Genomic DNA, 22,294 nt, shown 5'->3' with positions numbered 1-22,294 from the left:
ACATCTTTCCCCCCTTAAAAGGATTATGTCCTCAGAATCATGCTAAGGAATAGACCACGATATTTCTCGAGTATCTTCTTTAAAAATTTCTCAGAACTCGTCAGTTTAACCATTACTTAATGATTTCCTATCGATATCATTCTATCAATTGTCCATGCAACTTGACTCAAACCTCCATTTTATACACATGGAGCTAAATTACTCTTTTTAGTCATATATATTTGAACATCTTATAAACTCATTATGCCCGTAACAACAAGGCCAACTCATTCACAATCACTCTATCTATCTCATTGTCTCAAAGGACTAACTTAATTTACACTAACCTTCTTTTCTTTCCAATTCTAATAGTTCATGTTCATGAACTTTCTATTTTCACTGACTGTTCTACTTTACTTCTCATGTCTCCTTCTGTTCGGTTAGTCTGGCTTATGATCATTCCCCAATTACATTTGAGAATTTTGAATCGATCTCTTGTACTTTTCATTTATTTGTGCCCGATATACTAAGCTCATGGTATCTTATGCTTCAAAATGTTCTGAATCTATTCAAAAACTAAAAACTAAAGGAAAATCTTGGCAATTACAGTTAACTCACCACTTTGTAGTATATCTCAATTTCTTTTCAATCGCTATCAAGTTTATCCATCAAGCGAGAATCTTTTACTATCTGAAAGAAAATATATTAATTTAGAACGGAATGAATCAGAACTTTATTCAAAACCCGGTCTCTTGATACTAATACTCATTTTATTGTCCTGTCAAATTAGATATTAATACGAACTTTGATGCTCACAATGTCCCATACTGAAGTCAAAATCAATCATCTGTATTAAAATAACCTTTGATATCCAACAACAAAGTAAGTATCAGCATAACCCAGAAGACGGATCAAAACCTATTCTTCAATTTCTAACTTTTCCAATTCTTTTAACCATTTCCCGACAATCTTAATGGTATTCACTCTTTTATTTCTATTCAAAACATCTGTCCTTAAATGGACCTTTCCAGTTTGGTAGTTAACCACACAACTGGAGCTCATAATTAATTATAACCAGCATTCATACCTTTAAGGCTGAGAATGTAGCTACTATTTTTCAACTCTTCGTAGGCATATCTTCAGGCGTTCAACTTGGTCTTCCTTGGTCCTTGAATTAGCGAGGATGTTATCAATAAATACAATTGCACTATCCAAATACTCCTGGTACATTATGTTCATTTAATCTTCAGATTTACAATTTCTGATAATCGATGCGTAACTTCATACCTCCATTCTCTTTTTCCCATGACCTCTTTTGTGCATAGGAAGCAACACTCTTTATTTCATTATTCTTTCATTCCACACTCCTGAAGTTTCCTTCATTCATTACTTCATTCCTACTGGGTCATACAATACAGGGCTTTTGACACCAGCTCGACTCTGTGCAGTAACCAGTGAGAAATTTCACTGTATGTTTCAAGGTAACCTTGGTAAATCCTTTGTTCGAACTTCCAGGACTTCGCTTTAATCCTAAATAATTCCGATATAAGATTTATTGTAACATTCTTCTTTGACAGTTCATGACGATTACTATTGTTTAGTCTTCCCTGTTTGCGCACATTCTTTGAATAAAAATTCTTATTTTCCATTATCGGCGTTTCACTTCATTCTCATATCAGTTCTGACACAACTGATGTCCGCAACTTGCATATATCCTGGATTATTTTATAAAATTTCTTTATCATCCTTTTTTATTCCACTTTTGTTTTTTCTTTATTAGTTCTTCATTCTCATTATTCATTATCTCTTTTAAACATAAGGAATTTCTTTTTCTTGATGATACCAATCTATTCATTATTAGATAGATCATTTATGGAGTTAACACTGGAGTAAAGACTTTTATTTATAATATTTAAATTCTTATTAACATAATTATTAGAATTTATCAGTAGCTATTTTTCTTAGCTTGGCTTAAATCATCACTGATCACATATTTGGCTTTCTCCAACTGATCAAAATTTCTTTTTCTCGAGTTCACATGCGGACTTCGTCCGTCTCTGTCTTACATTGGATACTCATATTTACGAGTCTCTGTCTTACATCGAATACTTGTATTTGCGAGTTTCCCAGTACTTCACAGCAACTTCCATTCAACCGTCATTCGACATGGGTATACATTCAAGTCCTTCTTGGAACGTGATTACAGATGATAAAATCTCTTTGCTTTATCTTGAACCTTTAGTTCTTGAAAAATATTTTTTCCTAACTAGCATGAACCAATAACTTTCTGTTCCTTTTATTTATCGACAAGGCGTATTCTTCTGGATAAATCCTCGCACATGTTTGTCGTAACATCTCGCTAATTGTACTAAAATTTCAATTTATGTTAATGCCATTACTTCCTCCAAATTACTATTTCGGATTTGAAAATCATGTTAGAGCTTGACTCAATCTAATTGGAATCGATCTCCATTTAACTAACCATTAGTTGGTAAAGTTTATCAATTAACTCCTTTAACTGATCACTTAAACCAAGTGCTGACTAGCTAACTGGAATCAAAGACCAATTATATAAAGTCGGTTTGGTCATAACAACTTTCTCAAGAACCGAGATCGCAATCATTTGGAGTACTGACGAGAACAACAATATACTTCTTTATCTTTAAATATAGGGTAATTTCTGAAAATTTGGGCAGCACTTCCCCTACACCATTGACTACCAGTCGGACTCAAGCCAACACCATCAATCAACCAAATCATCCACAATCATATCCACCCACTTCCATCAACCAAATCATCAATTCCCACAATTCACATTTTATCATTTTGATCAGCATCTGACTGGCATATCATATATCTTTTTAAATGGAAATTGGGTCTTACACCAACAATGATTAATATAACCATACCTTTCTCAGTTCTTTCAGAATATTACGAATTGTTATTAATGAACTTAAAATTTGATTTCGCGATTCTTTTAATTTATTTCTGACCATTATTAATCGGTTTATCTTTTAATAACCGCACATGGTCTTCATTATTATCGTTGCAATCTGGTGGAAACTTAATCATTATATCATTATTTCTTAAAAAGGGTTTCATAGTCGAGTCACCATTGCTTCATCTCCACTTATGTTTTCGCATCAAACTTTCGTCACTGGTCCAGTTATGGGTATCCAATTCACCATAACTTATTTACTCAAATTGGAGAACCTCACAGTTCCTTGAAGAACATGTTCGAAATTTGATTGCAATTAAGATTCCTTCTATCTTGAATCTTCACGACAAATATCTTCCCGCGATGAAGGGATGCTCCACGTAGTAATTGCATGTCTGGATCATTGTTCAGAAATTCCTTGATCTTTGATTGTCGTCTCGATACTCGTTCGCTTTTTCTGATGCACACAGCTTTACTTCCTTATTTTATAATTAATTTATTTATTATGGTTTACCAACGATTCATTTCTCGTTGAAATATTCAAATTTTCAGTGCATCGCGTTAACGCAATCTACCATACTGATGAGATTCTCGTAACTTGAACAACTGTCTGATTTGATATCTTTGCCACGACCGCGTTGTCGGTGTATCCATTCTTCCTTGCTCGCAAATGTCCACCAATTATCGGCTTGCAATCATATCCTCCTTCGACACGTAATTCTACCTGTCACACGGGACTATTCCATTTCTTTTGTAATCGTCAGAGAACAGACTCAACACAAGAGGAGAGTTTGTGAATATAATTTTGATTGAAAACTGAATGAGGAATAATAATACAACAAACAATTGGGAGAATCTGTAAATCAGTAAATTGGAGGAGAAAGAATGAGACAACCATATTCGTACTCAAGATGGCCAGTCTTTCATATTATATGGCATACAGTACATGATTAGGTGGCGTCCCATCCGACTCTTCGTCATTTTGACAAAGCATCATATCACAACATTGTTTGTCTCAATCAGGAATCAAGAATTTGAGAAGAGAAACAATTCAAAAGGAATGCAATAAATTTTCTTTCATTTTCGCCTTATATGATTTATCCACAGAAGAAACTCATACGTATTCAAGAATCCAGAAGAACATATGTTATCGTATTAGAAGAAAGAATGTCAGTGTTGATCACCTTCCATGCTTCACTTACGTATGCCTTCAAGAACCATTCGAATGAGAGTTCACCGTTTAGGTCACATTATAAATTCGGAATATCGTCTAGAATTACCTCCACGCTAAATGTTTTAATGATTTGATTATAATCGCGTTCTCACGAAATTTATAATTACTGCTTCCAAGTTCATCTATGCCGTGTAAATTAACCATCGATCACACAACGCCTCAATTTCGTTGATAGAAACACGATTTTTCTCCAATCATCTGAAAGATTCTTTCCTTTTCTTCAATCACCCTCTAACCGCTCGAATCACGAATTTCGTTAAATTTTTAACAATTTATATGAATTGGGTAAATAATATTTTAATATGTTGATTCAATTATTGATATTATTAAACAAAGTTTACTTTCGTCTTTCACGGAAAACTTTTCTTCCTGCTGGTGGGTCTACTTGGTCCTTCGAACTAACAACACTGAGTCTATATCCATTTTTTTTTATAGTCATTTTCTGTTTGTAATAACAAGAACTTAAGTAGTAACTCGACAACCAAGTTGTAAAACTCATTTTATGCAAAAGATCTTCGGAAAGTTTATTAAGGACATCTTTTTCGAAAATCTCATTTTAAAGTTTTGGAAATCAAATATTTGGTTGTCATTACTATATAAGTTACTTGCTATTTTTATGATTTACCAATGAAATGTCTAATTAAAAGAATGCCCATATAAGGGTCTCTCCACTTTGGTACCTCTTCCACTTTTCCTTAGATTCTGCTCGCACTTATTAGTCGATGAAACTTTATTTACCATCGTATATCATTTTATTCCCAACTCAAACCCAATGTTGACGCCTGCCATTGCCTTTCATATTCTTGTCATCGTCCTTCACATTATGCTTACAACCACGCAGACAATTCGACGTTCTGTCTATAGATAGGGTCGCACCTTCTTGCTAGTCTTACCTATATCTAGTAAGGTATATATCATTCCTCGCGCAGCGCCCGATATGTGATAAGAATCTTCTCATAACGGTGGTGCCTCTGAAACGTGCAACGTTAGTTCTTCGTTAGCTTCCATCAACTCGTTGCCTTTGGCGTGGAGCTCGTTCTACAACCTAATTCTAAGTTAAATCATACCAAAGCTCACCTAGCCTCTCTTTCACAAGTTCTCACAAGAATCAATTGCATTTTCTTCAAAACCGCATGAAAAGTAGGGTAACAAATCCAGTCTCCGTCGATCCCGCATTACTGTAGGGTCTGAGAACTCAATATACTTATAACGTTGCGATATTCACCTTACACTTCTCTCCACCATCCTGGCTTACCAATACCGTATCAGACCTGCTAATCCTCACTCGCACTCAATTCGAACTTAAAATGAATATGCCTAGGATCTTTCCTATCTCATATAGCCTATCACTCCTATCTTACCCTCACCTATTCTTATTTCAGTGACCAATAACCTGTAGCTTTGATACCAACTTGTAACAACCCAAATCCGGGGTCAAGATTTGGTGTCACTAAACAATCTTTACATAAAATAAAAGAATATTCAATTAACCCCTTGAATCCGGATCGTTTACAGGTTATGGTATGAAATAAGAATCTAACCTTCTACAACTCACAACAACTAGAATACAAGTGTAAATACCTTTGTACTAATGCTCTTGTCATATTCTTCTAACTTCTTCAACCTCTCGCAGCGGAGATTTCTCTAACTTCTGCTGTCTATCAAAGCTATTCACTTTTATCCCTATCTGTTTCTGGCAGAAATAAGAATTTACAAAGCAAAAGTGAGCCAAAAATGCCCAGCAAGTATATAATTTGAGTTTAAAGCATTAATACCAAAGGAAAAACTTTCGGACAAAATCTTAAAATAATTTTTTAAACAATTCTATTTATTTGAGTGAGTTGAGCGAATAAACGTTGGCTGTCACCAACCTTTAATTATATGTCCAAAAGTGACAAGCGATTCCCAAATTCTTCTCCAGAATCAGGGTTTTGTCCGGTTTTGGAATCATAAAACCTTTCGAGAGAGAATGTCGTTAATGGCGATCAACAACAAATTAGACTGGACACTAGTTCACACTTATACCCTGCTGATCAGTCAGGATATAGTGTAGATCTATATCCAACCGTATAGATCCATTCAGGTACCTAGACTCTATCGCCCAAGGGTCCGGTCCATCTCCGGCCTATAGGATCCCGCTCATCACTGGCCCTTACAGTAAACATCCAGCCCGTAGAGTGTTTTGATGTCAAATCATTTTGAATTCAAAACATCCCAATTCAGGGTACGCAAATAACCCGAAAGAATGGGTATTTGCTCAAGAGAGCAATCGAATTATAGGAACAATAATGAAAAGAACATGCTTAATCAGAGTTTTTGCAGCGAAATATAAAATAGTTAACTATTCTGAACTTTGAATAGGAACGAATAAATATTTGCAGTATTTTAAAAGAAAAAAAATCAGGAATACTTGCCTTGAGAAGCTTTAACCACTATTATCGGTTGACTTTTGAATTGCCTTGAACGTTTTGCTTTATAGTCAAACAACTATCCTATTCTGAATATAATCATATCTTTCATGTCTTTCGATTGAAATCTTGTAGAGTCTGATAATTACTCACTAGATCATTCCTAGTCCAACGTCAAATCTCGGGTCTTCCGACTAGGTACTACAGAGTTAAAATACTATAATTTAGGTAATCGTCTCGCTCAACATAAGACCTTTATCACTTCTACCCATACGGTTTCATAACCCGACCCGTACTTATATGTATTATTTAAATACACATAGCAGTTATGGTTCACATCTTCGAAACTTGGTTTGGTGTTTATTTTTGGAAAGTACGTACACTCGTCGTTTTTGGAAAATAGGGTGATCAATTATTCATAAAATAATTTGTCATGACACGTAATTTGGGTTCGTGTAATGTAATTATATTTCCTCGTTCGACGTCTCCGATAATTACAGGGTACGTTCCCGTACTTTTCGAAATTAATTTCCCGAAAATCGAGCAGCGTCTCCTTTGTTTATGGGCCTACCCGTCAAACATCCCGACGTCAAATCCATCACAACCAATTTCAAACCAACTACAATTCAATTCCCAACCACCGATTTCAGTTCACAATATTAATTCGCAAATTCACACACACCAATTGAAAACAATTATCAATTAATACTCGCATTTTTACGTTTTAATTCGCATTTTTTATTTTAAATCATAGGACTCAGATCGTATCATCATAGTCCACCGTCGGCTCGCCGAAGCTCATTGCCGACAGCGATAAAATTTACGGGTTCCTGTTTATACCGGGCATCCTACGTAAATTCCATCGATTAATTATAATTGCTTCCGCATGATAAATTATTTATTTCGATCACGAATATACTCAAATATTTTCCTGCGAAACAACTAAATTCAATAAACCCAAGTTAATATTCGAATAGTAATTTGGGAAAATAACAGACAGTAAAGCCACAACCGAACTCAAGCACAACAGCTCGGAAAACAACCGGAAAATGAAGTACTCGCCGGAAACATGGCAACGGCAGAACATAGCAACACAACAAGACACACACACCACAATATAAACACACACACACATATTATTTAAAACAGGCCGGAAACGTGGCGAGTTAACCGCCACGCGCCACCATCCTCGCCGGAAAACGGCGAAGGCAGCGGTAACAGTGAATAACACAGCCACGATTAGTATTACATCGATTATACACACACACGAACCACTCACGCACCCATACACAACCGAAATCGAACATCACAGAGGAAGAAGAAATAAAACGAGAGAAAATAGAGGGAAGTAGAGAGAGAACAAGGGAGAGGGGCCGAGACACAGGGGAAAGAAGAGAGGGGGAGGTGGTATACCGGAGAAACGATGGTGGTGGCGGAAGAAGGAGGGATAGAGACGGGGGAGATGTGGTGGAAAGGATGAGAGAGAATGGAGAGACAAGGAAGGAAAAAGAATTAAAATTTGGGGATTTTTTATCTAGTTTGATACGATAATACCACTTTTGACACCGATTTGTAATCTTCAAGATTTTTAAATTATTTTTAAGACGTACATTGGATCCACATTTTTACAATTAAACGAAAAACACGCAGGTCAAATAAATTCCAAAAATTTCCGAACAAATTTTAAAATTCTTGAAATATTCCAAACCTAATAAAATATGAATTTTTTAATTTTTGAAACATTTATGAATTTAATGCTGAATTTATAATAAAATACAATTAGAAAATTATTCAAGACTAACTAATTAATGAAATATTGATTTCTAAATTTTATAAAATCCTAAAAATAATAAATAAAATTATAAAATAATAAAAATAATTTTAGAAATAATTTTAGCATTTATAAGAATAAATATTCAATAAAATTACTTTAAAATGAATTAAATTCATAAATCTCAATAATTAATTATAAAATTAATCTTCGTGTCCAACAAATCACAAACAATTAATAATACAACAACACATAGCCGACAGCCCCATCACATATTTTATTTATTTAATAATTAAATAATTACATTTACATATCGGATCCAAAAATAGGTTACTTAACCGCTAAGTAACTAAAAAGACGATATGATTTTAATACCAAACTTGGGTAATTATAAAAACGGAACTTCCTATAAAACATTTTATACGAAAACAAGGTAATAATATCTCGCCTTCTGAGGATACGAATTTTTATCGACAATAAAATGATTTGCGTATCGAAAATTTCACACCGGGACTCGTACAAGTCAAATCGTACCCCGGATCGAAAAAGTCAAAATACGAAAAGTGATCAGAATTATCAGATTAGGTTAGGAAGGAGTTTTCGGAAGAGTTTCGGGTTGGTAAAACGCAAAAACGGTTGAAGTGAGACGATTTATGATTCTATAAAGTAATTTTATAATTATGTAAAAATAATTAATATTAATTCTATAAATTTTTATAAAATCATACAGCAATTCAAAAATTACCAGAAAATACCAAAATCATCTACATTTAATTATGGATAAATAAAAAAAATCAAAATATCTAAATTTTATCAGAAATTAACATCCAAATATTATTATCCATCATCAAATAATTCACAAAATTTTACATAAAAATCACATAATAATTATTTATTGATAAAAATAATTACATAATATTTCCCGGACGTTACAAATAAGACCTATAAAATCAATTTAAAAGATTCTTAATACGATTATAATTAGAAAATGATTACATTGTTCTAATACTATTCAAACGCCCAAATGCGAAATAATGTCCTAATACAATCATTATATAGAATATGATTAGAGGTTCAATCAATCATAAATATAAAAAATTACATTGTTTTACGGTTATTTAAAAATCAAAATATGATACAATGATACAATCGAAGATTGATTATGATTAAATATTTTAATATATATAGCTATAAAAAATATATATCGCCAAAAAATAATTAAATTCAACATCCATATATTTCTCAATATTTACATATTTGTTGCAACAATATTGAAACAAAATAAAAATAATAACAATATTAAAACGAACATCAAAAATAATAATATATGAATATTAAAAATTTATAAAAATTTTAAAGTTGAAATAAAAATAATTTAGAATATCGTGTATTTCCAGATTATAAGGTAGTATTCAAAAAACGTGCATCGCACTGTATGTGAGCTGTATATATAATAAATAAAATATACGTTATTCTGCGAGATCCCTATTACTTCCAAAGATTTATAAATATAAGTAAAAAATTTATGAATTATTAAAATTTATAGTTTGAATTATTAGAAAAAAAGGATTGATTTTTTTTCTTTTACAATTTGAAATTTAAGAAGGTTACATTTCAGGTTTTCCTTCATGAAAAATAAATGTATAATTATTAGAATTATATAAAATTAACAATTAAATAAAAAAATTATGAAAAATGTACACCGAATAATATACTAGTTGTAACATTATAGCCCCAAATCGAGAGATTTCTGTTGTGGATTTGTTGTTTACCCAATTTGATTGCATTAAGGTTAGCATGTTTTGGTTTATTTTAGATTCGGAATTTGAACTTGACCCGATTTTCAAAAAAAATCGATATTTGATAATGGCTGTCATATATGGTATTAGAGTCGATTCTTATAAGCTTGATTTTTCAAGTTGTCAGAGGTGGGAAATGAAACTAGACAGTATTATTCCATAATGGCTAGAAAGGTACTATTTTGGTCCTTGGATTTTTTATTCTGGCCTGACGAGAATGTCAGGAGTTTAAGTGGGAGAGTTTGTAATACTCAGTCCAACATCAATAAAATTTGGGACTTTTATTCAGTTTATAAGATAATATATTATTAATAGGTACATTAACAAATTATGATATTTTGAGAGGTTGTGATTGACTTTTTATTTATCCAAATTGAATGTATTTGTTGTGAATTTTGATTTATTTTAAACTCGAAGTCAAGATTATCCTAATTTTTGAAAAAACTTGAAATTTGACGTGGGTTTTCAGAATAGTTGTCATGTGTTATTAATACTGAGGAATGTGGGATAGTAAACATACAAGTCTGATAGAGGAGATATTTTACTTGAGGAAATTAATGCTGATCAGTGGTTTGATATATGAATCATGGGAACCCCTAATATAAGAATGACTGTGTTAGAAAATAATAATAAAATAAATTCAAAATTTATGTGAAGTTGTAACTCAGAGGGGATAACAGATTTAGAAAAAAAAAAGAGGGGATAACATGTTCGAATCGGGAGGAGAATTTATAATTATATATCCTAAGTCAGAACTTATCATTTAAATGCGGTTTATTTTTACAGATTATTATGTGAGCTTGTAGAATTTACCGATACGCACCCGCGGGTTAGTTACTATAAAAAAAAAAGATATTTAATTTATTTGTGTCAGATTATAAGCCTTATTCATCAAAGTATTCTCGTTCTGATAAAAAAACTCCTTTATTAAAAAATATTATTCTTAAATAATATCCGCGGCTACAATGTTTTACAATATACATGTAAGATATACAAAAAAGATACTTTATTTCTATCCAAATTAGGGAAAAAATGATAGAAAAGATCTCCAGCGGGATTTTATTTTTTAATTCTTTAATTATAATAAATTAAAGTGGGCCCTGATAAATGTAAGTTTTTAAGAGTAACTGATAACCAGCTTGCATCAACTCTTAACCACCACCTTTGGGCAGTCCACCGCTATAAATACAAGGGATTTAGGAGTTCCCTCTTCACTAATTCAACAAACAAATCATCCTTCTCTTCTTATTAACCTCCAATTACCCGGTAATAATTCTCATTTTCGCTTTCTTTACATTCTGTTCTATGTTACACTTCTATCCTTGTGTTTGTTTATGCATATAGTATTATGTATGCAACCGAATTTACTAGTTGTTTTTATTCATCTGCATATTGGATTATTGGTTTAGATCAAGGCAAGTGATTTATTTATTTTTTTACCCCTAAATGTTTAAGTTTCTATTGTTTTTTACTAACAAATTGAAGTTGCATTCAAATATTTAGAACATTTTATACATATGTGATATGTGTATCTGAGTTTCTCTATGCCATATAGTACTAGTTTATTTGTTCCTGAAGGGATTTTTTAGCTGTTTATCTGCTATATGTGTGTATCGATGTATTTATGCATGCAAGTTGCTAGACCATCCCAAAATCAGGAATTTTGTAAAATTAATTCTTTAAAGTTTCTTAAATTCATGTGCTTTTAAGAGAAAATTTTGTTAATTTTCACCCCCTAAAATGAGTATGTATTCTAATTCTGTGTGAATAATTTATCATAGTTTTGCTGTTTTTGGATATAGTTGAATTTATATATAGACGTATCTAATTGTACTTACATAATTGTTAATACTATCAAGAGAAACATGTTGTTGAAATAGTTCAAATCACTACTACTCTGATTGATACTTGGGAACAATTAAACCAAGATGATGATTTAGATTGTACATTAGTCATTAAGGATGCCTCTCTTCTCGTGTTAACAAAAGCTTGAAAGCTTGAGCCTCACCTGATGATATCTTAAATAATAAATCTGTAGCCATATAGAAAGTTCGAGTCTGGTGAAAGTAGGCATACTTGAATGTGTTTCTTGATAGTCAAAACTGCAATCCATCTTTAGACTTTAAGTAAAGAGAATATTTAGATATGCATTACAGGTAGCTTGAAACAAGTAACTTATTAACAAATTTTGTTATAAACTGACTGACAAATAGTTTGATGTTTGAGCAGCTTAACTCAGATTGGTGCTGTTAATTGTAATGGAAATTTTCAGATCCATAACAGCCACTACATGGTGTTCAATTTTGTAAAAAATTGTTGTGTAGCCCTTAACTTTATGCATTCTGAAATATTACTTACCCAACCTCTTTTACTACTTACGATGCTGTTAAATTAATGAAGTGGTGGTTGTGTCAATTGTGATCATAAATTTCGTCAATCCTTAGATATTTAAACAGCGCGATAATTTTTACTAATAGCATGCATAAGAAGACGTGTCAAAGTACACCTCTGTTCCTGATGATTATGCCTGTTATCCGGATAGTTGTCGTGATCTTCAAAGTAAGTTTCAATGGAGAGTTTTAGTTTCTCACTCCTTACCTATATTCTTTAGTTTGTGTTGATTGACCATAATTTTAGAGATAGCCCAAACCATGAAATATAGGTGGAGAAATGACCAAACTTTCAAATAGATTTCAATTTGATTTAATCTCAACCATCAGAGTATGGATTTAAATAGAAAAATACAATTCTTCTAAGTAACTAATTCGTGTAAGAATAACAGGTTTACTAGAAATTATGATCTCTAGTTGTACCACAATTCTGTGTAATTTCTTACAGTCTGCCACATGGTTGCTTTAAAAGTGTGTGTTAATGTCCTTAGAATGTGATTTATTCATGAGCACCTTGATTCGGATAGTAATTAAATAATCCATACCATACACACTGCAACAAGATTCTTTACATTGTTGGCAGGAGCAAAATGGTGACAGGTGATGGAAGTGACCAAGGCGAGGTCAAATCAAGGCGTTATGGGTGCAACAAGAATGATTTCTTTCCAGAAGAATCATTTAAAACCTGGGGAAATTACGGAAGGGCATTGCTTGACACAAAATCACGGCTTAAAAATCGTCTCTTGACCCGATCTAGTGATGAATTAGAGCTACATGAAATGCGTGCTCGGAGTCAGAATGAGATGAAAAAAACATTGAACTGGTTTGATATCATTTGGTTTGGTGTTGGGTCTGTTCTGGGAGCCGGAGTTTTTGTTCTGACTGGACAAGCTGCAAGGGAGAATTCTGGACCTGCTGTCATAATATCGTACCTCATCTCAGGTTTATCTGCTCTGCTTTCCGTACTCTGTTATACTGAATTTTCTGTGGAACTTCCTGTTGCTGGAGGCTCATTTGCATATTTGAGAGTAGAGCTTGGTGATTTTATTGCTTTTGTGGCTGCTGGAAATATTCTTTTTGAGTATATAGTGGGTGGAGCAAGTGTGGCACGTTCATGGACTTCATATTTTGCAACATTGTGTAACCACAAACCTGATGATTTCCGCATATATGCTTCATTTCTTGCAAATGGATTCAACCAGTTAGATCCAACTGCAGTGCTTCTATCAATTGCCATCTGCATTGGTGCATCGCTGAGCATTAAGGGTTCATCAAGGTTCAACTCGCTTATAACTATGGTCAATATTTCTGTCATGATTTTTATCCTTATAGCTGGCTTAACAAAAGCTGAAACATCTAATTTTCAACCCTTTGTACCGTTTGGCATTGATGGTGTTTTGAGAGCTTCTGCTATGCTATTCTTTGCATATGTGGGGTTTGACGGTGTTTCAACATTGGGTGAGGAGATCAAGAATCCGGGTGTAGACATACCTATTGGCCTCATAGGTTCAATGGTTATTATTATAACAATTTACTGTCTTCTCGGAGCCACATTGTGTCTTATGCAGCCATACACTCAAATTGATGTCGATGCACCATTTACAATTGCATTCAAAGCAGTTGGAATGAACTGGGCAAAATACGTGGTCGCCATTGGTGCGTTAAAAGGAATGACAACGGTGCTGCTTTCTAATATCATTGGTCAAGCCAGATACTTTACTCACATTGCACGAACCCATATGGCTCCCCCATTTCTTGCTGTTATTAATGAAAAAACCAAAACACCAGTAAATGCCACTGTAATAATGACCATCGCAAACTGCGTTGTTGCATTATTTACTAGCCTCAGTATCTTGGCAAATCTTCTCTCAATCTCCACACTTTTTATTTTCTCACTAGTTTCCTTTGCGCTTATTGTAAGAAGATACTATGTTTCTGGAGAGACGACCAATTCAGACAGAAACAAACTTATTGGATTCTTGACTTTGATCGTAATGTCTTCTCTAGGCTTGGCTCTTATCTGGGTATTTAGCAAGAACATAGTGGGATACATAGTGTTTGGAACTCTTTGGTTCATCGCTACCCTTGGACTAAAGTTAAGTGTAAAAGAAGCAAAGAAACCGAAACTGTGGGGTGTTCCATTTATGCCATGGCTGCCATCGGCTAGTGTAGCGATCAACGTATTCATTATGGGTTCAATTGATGGACCATCCTTCATCAGATTTTCAATCTGGACGGTGGTTTTGTTAGTCTACTACTTGTTTGTAGGATTGCATGCTTCATATGATGCAGCAAATGGAACCAAGGAAAAATTTGATCTTGCGCAAGTTGAAGCTGCAACCAAATATCAAAGCAAGGAGTAGCATTGTTCTAATAGAATTAGACCTTTGTAAGAACTTTAGACTCTAGTTGCTTTTCAGTCTAATGCAGGAGTGTTCTACTCCAAGTTGACTTTTGAAATTGATTCTTGAATGCATATTCATAGAGTTTACCTAAATTTGAATCTGGAGCATAACAATGGCTTAATTTTCAGGGCCTGCACACTAATTCTTTCAATTTAAAGTAATTGCAGAAGAGTAGTATATTTGTAGTTGCGGAACTTGATCAAAATTACAAATATATCACTAAAATAGAATCATTTTCTCATACTTTTTCAAGGGAATCAAATTTTTTGCTAAATTTGAGAATCAGTTTTGCTATACTTTTTTCGAACTCTTATATAGGTCACCGTAGTAGTGAAAGACTGAAAGCCATATAGTTGCGAACAGGGGCGGAATCAGGAATCTAACATGAGGGGACCAAAATAAATAAAAGTAGAAAATATACCGATTTATTTGAGATGTGCACGTCTTTCTTTGATCAAATAAAAAGAATCAATGATCTCCTCGGCAGAAATGGTCTCCGCAATCTCCTTTTCAATATACACTATCAAATAATCCCTAAGAAATTAATCTTACATTCGATTGCAAAAACTTATTTTCACAATTTTCATAGCATAAAAAGCTCGTTCAGATGTTGCAGTAGATGCTGGAAGAGTCAAGACAAGCCTTAATAGTCTATCAACTAATGGATACATGTCAGCTTTTCCTATGGTTACCAATCCATGACATAAATCACCAAGAGTAGACAGATTCTTCAAATCTGGATGAACTGGAACATCTAACCCATAATGTTGTAGTTCACACTGTAGATGGATTTTTTCATCTCCCAAAAAGAAGCCAAAAGTTTTAACATCTCAAGAAAATTACCCTGATTCTTCGAGTTGCAGCTTTCATCATGTACTCTGAATGCACAAGCTTGGAATGTCAACCATTTGATTGCATCTATCGATGTTTTCAGACGTATTCGATTCCGTTTGATCTCTTCTGCACTTTGTTTCTCCACTATCTTCTCCAAGTAACACGGCTGATTTTTAAGATTATAATAACATTTAGCCGCAAAATTATGAGCTAAATTAGAACCATCTCCTTTCCCAACATGACATCTAAAATCACAATCTTTTCCATTGTTTACTTTCCTCCAACTGTTAAACCCCTTGACAGTGAAAGTATTCGAGCCACACCTTCCTAATGAATTTTTAGCAAAAAGAAAACAATAAAAACAATATGCTGCATTTTTTTCTGGGGAGTACTCTAACCAAGGAAATTTATCAAACCAACTCTTTTGAAATCGACGGGGATGATTTTCTGGACCAGTGGGGAGTACTCTAACCAAGGAAATTTATCAAACCAACTCTTTTGAAATCGACGGGGATGATTTTCTGGACCAGAGAAGGGATAAACTTGCACAGGTTGATATGGGCCAAGATCAATGTATACTCTCCTAATTAAATCTTTTTTATTTGGATGATAAGTCTCAATTTGTTTTCGCAAACCAGGATCACGTATTAACGAATTGAAATCAATAATTTCATCAGTGTTCTCAGAATCAATACCTTCATTAACAATCTCTGGATTTTGAGGATTTTACTCGGAGTTTCTGTTTATTCCACCAAAAATCAGAGGCTCAACTCCATCTCCAGTGAGTTCAATTGAGGCGGCAGAAGGTTTTCATCTTCACAAGTAGTTGTTTGCTTCTTCTTGGGTTGAAAATATGATGTAATCTCTTTTCTGTTACTCATATTTACGGATTATATGCAAGGGTAGAGTAGATAAAGAGAGATGATATTAGGGATTGTAATTTTGTAACTTGTATGTATAGTGTGTATTGGGGGTTTTGGGACAGGAGAGCAGAACAACTGAACAAGTATGTTTAGTTTTTAGACTTTAGTTTTAAGCATCTTTTTTTTGTTTCAAATTGTACTATCTTTATCTTATATGTTTATTTATTAATTATTAAGATTAATGAACAAATTCCATGATTTCCATCTAATCAATATTATTTTGAATGAAATAATTAACAAAATCAATAAAATTTTGTATAATCAATTCTCAATTTCAATTTTTTTTTAAATCTAGGGGGACAAAAAAAAATTTTGATAGTAAATTTTAAAATTTTTATATTAAAATTTTGGGATTATTCCGCAGTTGGCGGGGACCGGGCTCCTTCGGTCCCCTCAGTTCCTCCCCCGGTTGCAAGCCATTTGTATCTAGCAATAATCTAAAAAAGTGTATATAAATTTTCACTTTTCACTACAATATTAAAATGCTAAATTTAGTCCCAGGATTATGAACAACCTATGATAATTTAACACGCCGAAATTGATAAAATCGTGTGAGTTCATTAACGCATACTATCTTAAAGTTTTATACATGTTGAGCAGCATATTTAAAAGATTATTTACCAAGCACTGCAGGCAACATTACAGTTATGCAGTACATATATGAACTTTCAGGTCTTAACTTGCATTGAATTTTTCCTTCAAGATTTCCTTTCAAAATTTAATTAAATCATATTAGAACATGCTTATTAGTAATAAAGAACGCACGTTTATTTATAAATCTATACTATATTATAATTATCGGAATAGAGATAATTTGGTTCAACGGTTTGGTTCAACGATAATTCCCTAATTTTGATTATTACAAAAATAGATAAATAGTGTTATATATCTAATAAACTACTAAATTATTAAACTATTACTAAATATAGTATATTTATCCAACTAAATTACGAATACAACTTATCCTATTATTTACTATCTATACAATATTTATATTATCTATACTATATTATAATTGTCGGAATAGAGATAATTTGGTTCAACGGTTTGGTTTAACGATAATTCCCTAATTTTGATTATTACAAAAATAGATAAATAGTGTTATATATCTAATAAACTACTAAATTATTAAATACTACTAAATATAGTATACTTATCCTACTAAACTACGAATATAACTTATCATATTATTAAAAGATATAAATAATAGTGTTACATATCTACTAAACTACTAAATTGTTAAACTACTAGAAATATTCTATTTATTCTACTAAATTACGACCACATGTTATTCTATTATTTTTATTATAAATTTATAATCATTATATATTTATATAAATATTTTAAAAATATAATATAACTTGATAAATAAAAATTTAAAATATTAATGGAAACTCGTGCATCGCACGGGATTTATGCTAGTATATTATAATAGCCGGAATAGAGATAATTTGATTCAACGATAATTCCCTAATTTTGATTATTACAAAAATAGATAAATAGTGTCATATATCTAATAAACTACTAAATTATTAAACTAATACTAAATATAGTATACTTATCCTAGTAAATTACGAATACAACTTATCCTATTATTAAAAGATATAAATAATAATATTACATATATGCTAAAATACTAGAAATACTCTATTTATTCTACTAAATTACGACCACATGTTATTCTATTATTTTTATTATAAATTTATAATCATTATATATTTATATAAATATTTTAAAAATATAATATAACTTGATAAATAAAAATTTAAAATATTAATGCGGGATTTATGCTAGTACAACATAAGTAACATGATTGTCAAATTATGTCCCCAAAAATTTATATGGATAGGCTAAAAAATGTGAATAGAGTGATTTGACTCTACGTTCACGTCACTTTTCGGTGTTAAACCTTGTAATCATAGGAATATGTGGGAAATAATACTAACTATTACAGCAAGCAATATAGAGTTAATTATATATTGAATTTAGTAAGGCAAGTCCAAGATAATAGTTAACAAAGCAAAACATGTAGGTATACAGATCAGAAACTGAGAGAACAAAGAAAAGCAAGAGTGCGTACCAGTAACCATAGCTTTAACACTTAAAGAAGGAACAGAAAGCAGTGATGTGAAACTGGTAAAATATAGAAAGTAACGAAACAGCTGAGTCGTCAGGTCTTGCTCGAAGTCCTTACTGCTCTTGAAGAGATAGTTGCCCCCACCTGCCTGCGTTGGGATGCTATGCAACAACTCCTCCAGGATAAAACAGCTCCGAGCTTTGAGTTGACAGCACCTCGAAAGCTCAACTTCGACTGGGACCTCACTTCGCCGGAAAACCACTATCTGAATATGGGAGAGCAGAGAGTATAGAGAGGAGAAGAAGAATGTAGGTTGTGATGTAAAAAACTCAGAACTTTAGTCCTCTATTTATAGTAGAGACTAAGTGTAACTGGCCACCCCATTTAATATCAGAATTAAACTGTACAATTAATAGATAAATCAAAACATGATAATTTAAATTTAAAATAAAATTGTAACAGTTTATTCATTAATCCCACACATTATTTCAGTTTTAATTATAATTTGAATATAATCAGTTAAAGACTTATTTGTCAAATGTCCAGGTTCAATGAATCTGACTAAGCCCACTTACAAAGTGAGTCAGCCCAATTCAGAAACTGAACCCAGCCCAAACTGATAAATAAATTCTAATTAAAATATTAAATCACACCAATAAATAAAATCTTCGCCCAGGTCGCCTCGCGTACGCGAGACGCCGATACATTCGTCCAAATCGCCCTTCGGTCCGGTCCGGTCCGGTGCGGGGCGGGGCGGGGCGGCGATGCGCGTGTGTGTGTGCGCGCGCGCGTGAGACACACAAGAACACAATGCACCATCACATACCTTAGTAGTTGTACACTACCCATGTGTGTGATACTATATAAAGCCAATACCCCCTTTATTTATTTTCAATATGGGACAAAACACATTCTCTTTTTTTTCAAGCTATTTTAAGCCACTAAGTTTAACTCTAATTCTCTATGGATTTTATTAAGAAAAATTCTTAAAACCATACATGAAAGTTTAATTCACATATCATGGAATAACTTCCAAATATTAGATTTTAGGATTATCATCAAGAACATAATAAAATTATGATCTAAAAATCCAACTTTTCTAACAATCCCCCACAAATCCATAAAGAAATGCGATCAGGTTTTTCATCATGACTTGTTTTTCGGTATCGGTACCCTTCCGGGTTTGAATCCTCCTAAGTCCTCTACTTCAATAGCTACCGGATTCAGATGGAATATTTCACCTTGAATCTTAGTTCTATTAGTATAACCATGTTCCATAGATGACGACAAGTCAACGGCTATGGTGCCAATCTACGGCTTTGAGACATTAATGATCTTGTCTCGATCCTGTTCGTCGAATGCTTCAAGGAATAACCCTTTCCTCTAATTGCGACCACACAATTACATTCGCTTAGCTGGGCATCTCCAGAGATATACTGCCTCTATCTCGTCAAATGACTTGATCCCATTCAAAGTTTTAACACTCTTACTTTCTAGCAGTGTAAGTACCTTCTAGGTTTACAGGGGATAGACTCAGATACAACAGTATCATCTACGTAGCAAAGGTACTACCAATTCATCCTTACATCTTGTTATTACCATATTGAATACACTTCAAGGAATCTCCTTTCATGTGTATTGGGTTCCCACTGTTGATGAATTATTATGGGTTGGCAGTCCCATCCCCAACCTTGACTTGAGAACCACTGCAGGTTCCAGTCCTTTAGTCAAAGGATCAGCTATATTATTTTTGAGTTCTTATGAACTCTATAGCTATAATCCTATCGGTCACTAAACCCCTTATAGACTTGAGTCTAACTTGGATGTGTCTCTTTGTTTTAGCATTATGTTTTTTACTGCTAATCTTATCAGTAGTTGTTCGACTATCACAGTGAATAGCAATAGCAGGAAACGGTATGCTTACTATAGGTATTGCAGACATAAGTCCGTGTAACTATTCAGTCTCCGTCCCCGTGGCATCTAGTGTACACAACTCAACCTCAAATATAGACCGAGTCACTATAGTCTGTCTGCTTGTCTTCCAGGATATTGATCCACCTGCCAAGGTGAACACATATCCAGTGACTCCATTGGAACCAGACTTCTTAGCTTTCCAACTTGCATCACTGTACCCTTCAAGCACACCAGGAAATCTCATGTAGTGTAAACTAAGGTATATTGTGCCTTTTAGATATCTAAGTACTCTATCAAGATCATCCCAATGAGTTATGTTTGGACATCTTGTATATCTAGCCAACTTAGACACAGAATATGAAATATCTGGTCTAGTACAGGTAGCTAGATACTGCAAACTCCCAATAATCTGAGAATACCTTAACTGAGACACAGGCACTCCTGAAGTATTCTTGACAAGGGCAACTTTAGAATCATAAGGTGTATTAGTGATTCTACACTGTGAATAACCATATTTCTCAAGTATAAATTTCTCTATATAATGAGATTGAGTCAAGGTTATTCCCTCAGCTGACTGAATCAGTTTGATTCCAAGAATCACACTAGTCTCACCCATATCCTTCATTTTAGAATGCCTTTTCAAGAATTCTTTTGTCTCGTGAACAATCTCAATATTGGTTCCAAATAATAAGATGTCATCCACATATAGGCACAGGATAATACACTCACTACCTTTAACTTTAGTGTAGACACACTTGTCACTTTCATTAATCTTATAACTGAATGGCAATACAGTTTCATCAAACTTTTTATACCAATCTCTGGGAGCTTGTTTCAAGCCATATATGGACTTGATCAACTTATATACTTTCCTTTCATTGCCAGATGCAACAAATCCTTCAGGTTGGTCCATATAAATCTCTTATTCAAGTTCACCATGAAGAAAAGTGGTCTTTACATCCATCTGATGGATGATAAGACCATGGACGGAAGCCAATGCTATAAGCATTCGAATTGTTACCATCCTAGCAACCGGAGAGTATGTATCAAAGTAATCAATTCCTTCCCTCTACTTAAAACCCTTAGCTACCAGTCTAGCTTTGTACATATCTATTGAGCCGTCAGGGTTCAACTTTCTCTTAAAGACCCATTTGCACCCAATAGTAGAATACCCAGGAGGGAGATCAACCAACTCCTATATTCCATTAGAAATAATAGAGTCAATTTCACTCTTCACAGCGCCCTTCCAATGCCTAGACTCTGAAGAATCCATAGCTTGTCGGAAAGTTAAAGGTTCTTCCTCGACATTGTAAGTGATAAAATCACCTCCAAAGTCTTTAACTACCTTTGCACGCTTACTTCTCCTTGGTACCTCTACTTCCTTAGGAATAGAGCTACTACTAGGTTCTGCCCCCATATTTGTCATCTTTTCCACATGATCAGGAATAGAACTCGATGTGTGAGTAGGATCTTCCTCAGAAGTCGTTTTAGATATTCCATTTTTCATAGGGTAGACATCCTCAAAGAATATAGCATCTCGAAATTCAACTATCGTGTTTGCCACTATGACATCTATGTCAGATTTTAATACTAAAAATATCATAACTATAGTGGTTTCAAGA

General features: G+C 33.4%; 1 protein-coding gene across 1 annotated transcript; it reads left to right on the top strand.

Moving 5' to 3' along the window:
- The first annotated feature begins 11,285 nt into the window (after positions 1-11,285).
- On the top strand, positions 11,286-14,995 carry LOC141672961 (cationic amino acid transporter 1-like). Its single transcript, XM_074479662.1, has 2 exons — positions 11,286-11,395; positions 13,103-14,995. The coding sequence occupies exon 2, from the start codon at positions 13,110-13,112 to the stop codon at positions 14,880-14,882; it is 1,773 nt and encodes a 590-aa protein (XP_074335763.1). The 5' UTR covers positions 11,286-11,395; positions 13,103-13,109; the 3' UTR covers positions 14,883-14,995.
- The last annotated feature ends 7,299 nt before the right edge of the window (positions 14,996-22,294 follow it).

Source organism: Apium graveolens, chromosome 7 (assembly GCF_009905375.1).
Source record: "Apium graveolens cultivar Ventura chromosome 7, ASM990537v1, whole genome shotgun sequence".
NCBI lineage: Eukaryota > Viridiplantae > Streptophyta > Magnoliopsida > Apiales > Apiaceae > Apium > Apium graveolens.
This window is presented reverse-complemented; position numbering and strand designations above follow the sequence as displayed.

Coding starts and splice junctions, on each gene's coding strand:
- LOC141672961 (XM_074479662.1), top strand. CDS start 13,110: ATGGTGACAGGTGATGGAAGTGACCAAGGCGAGGTCAAATCAAGGCGT.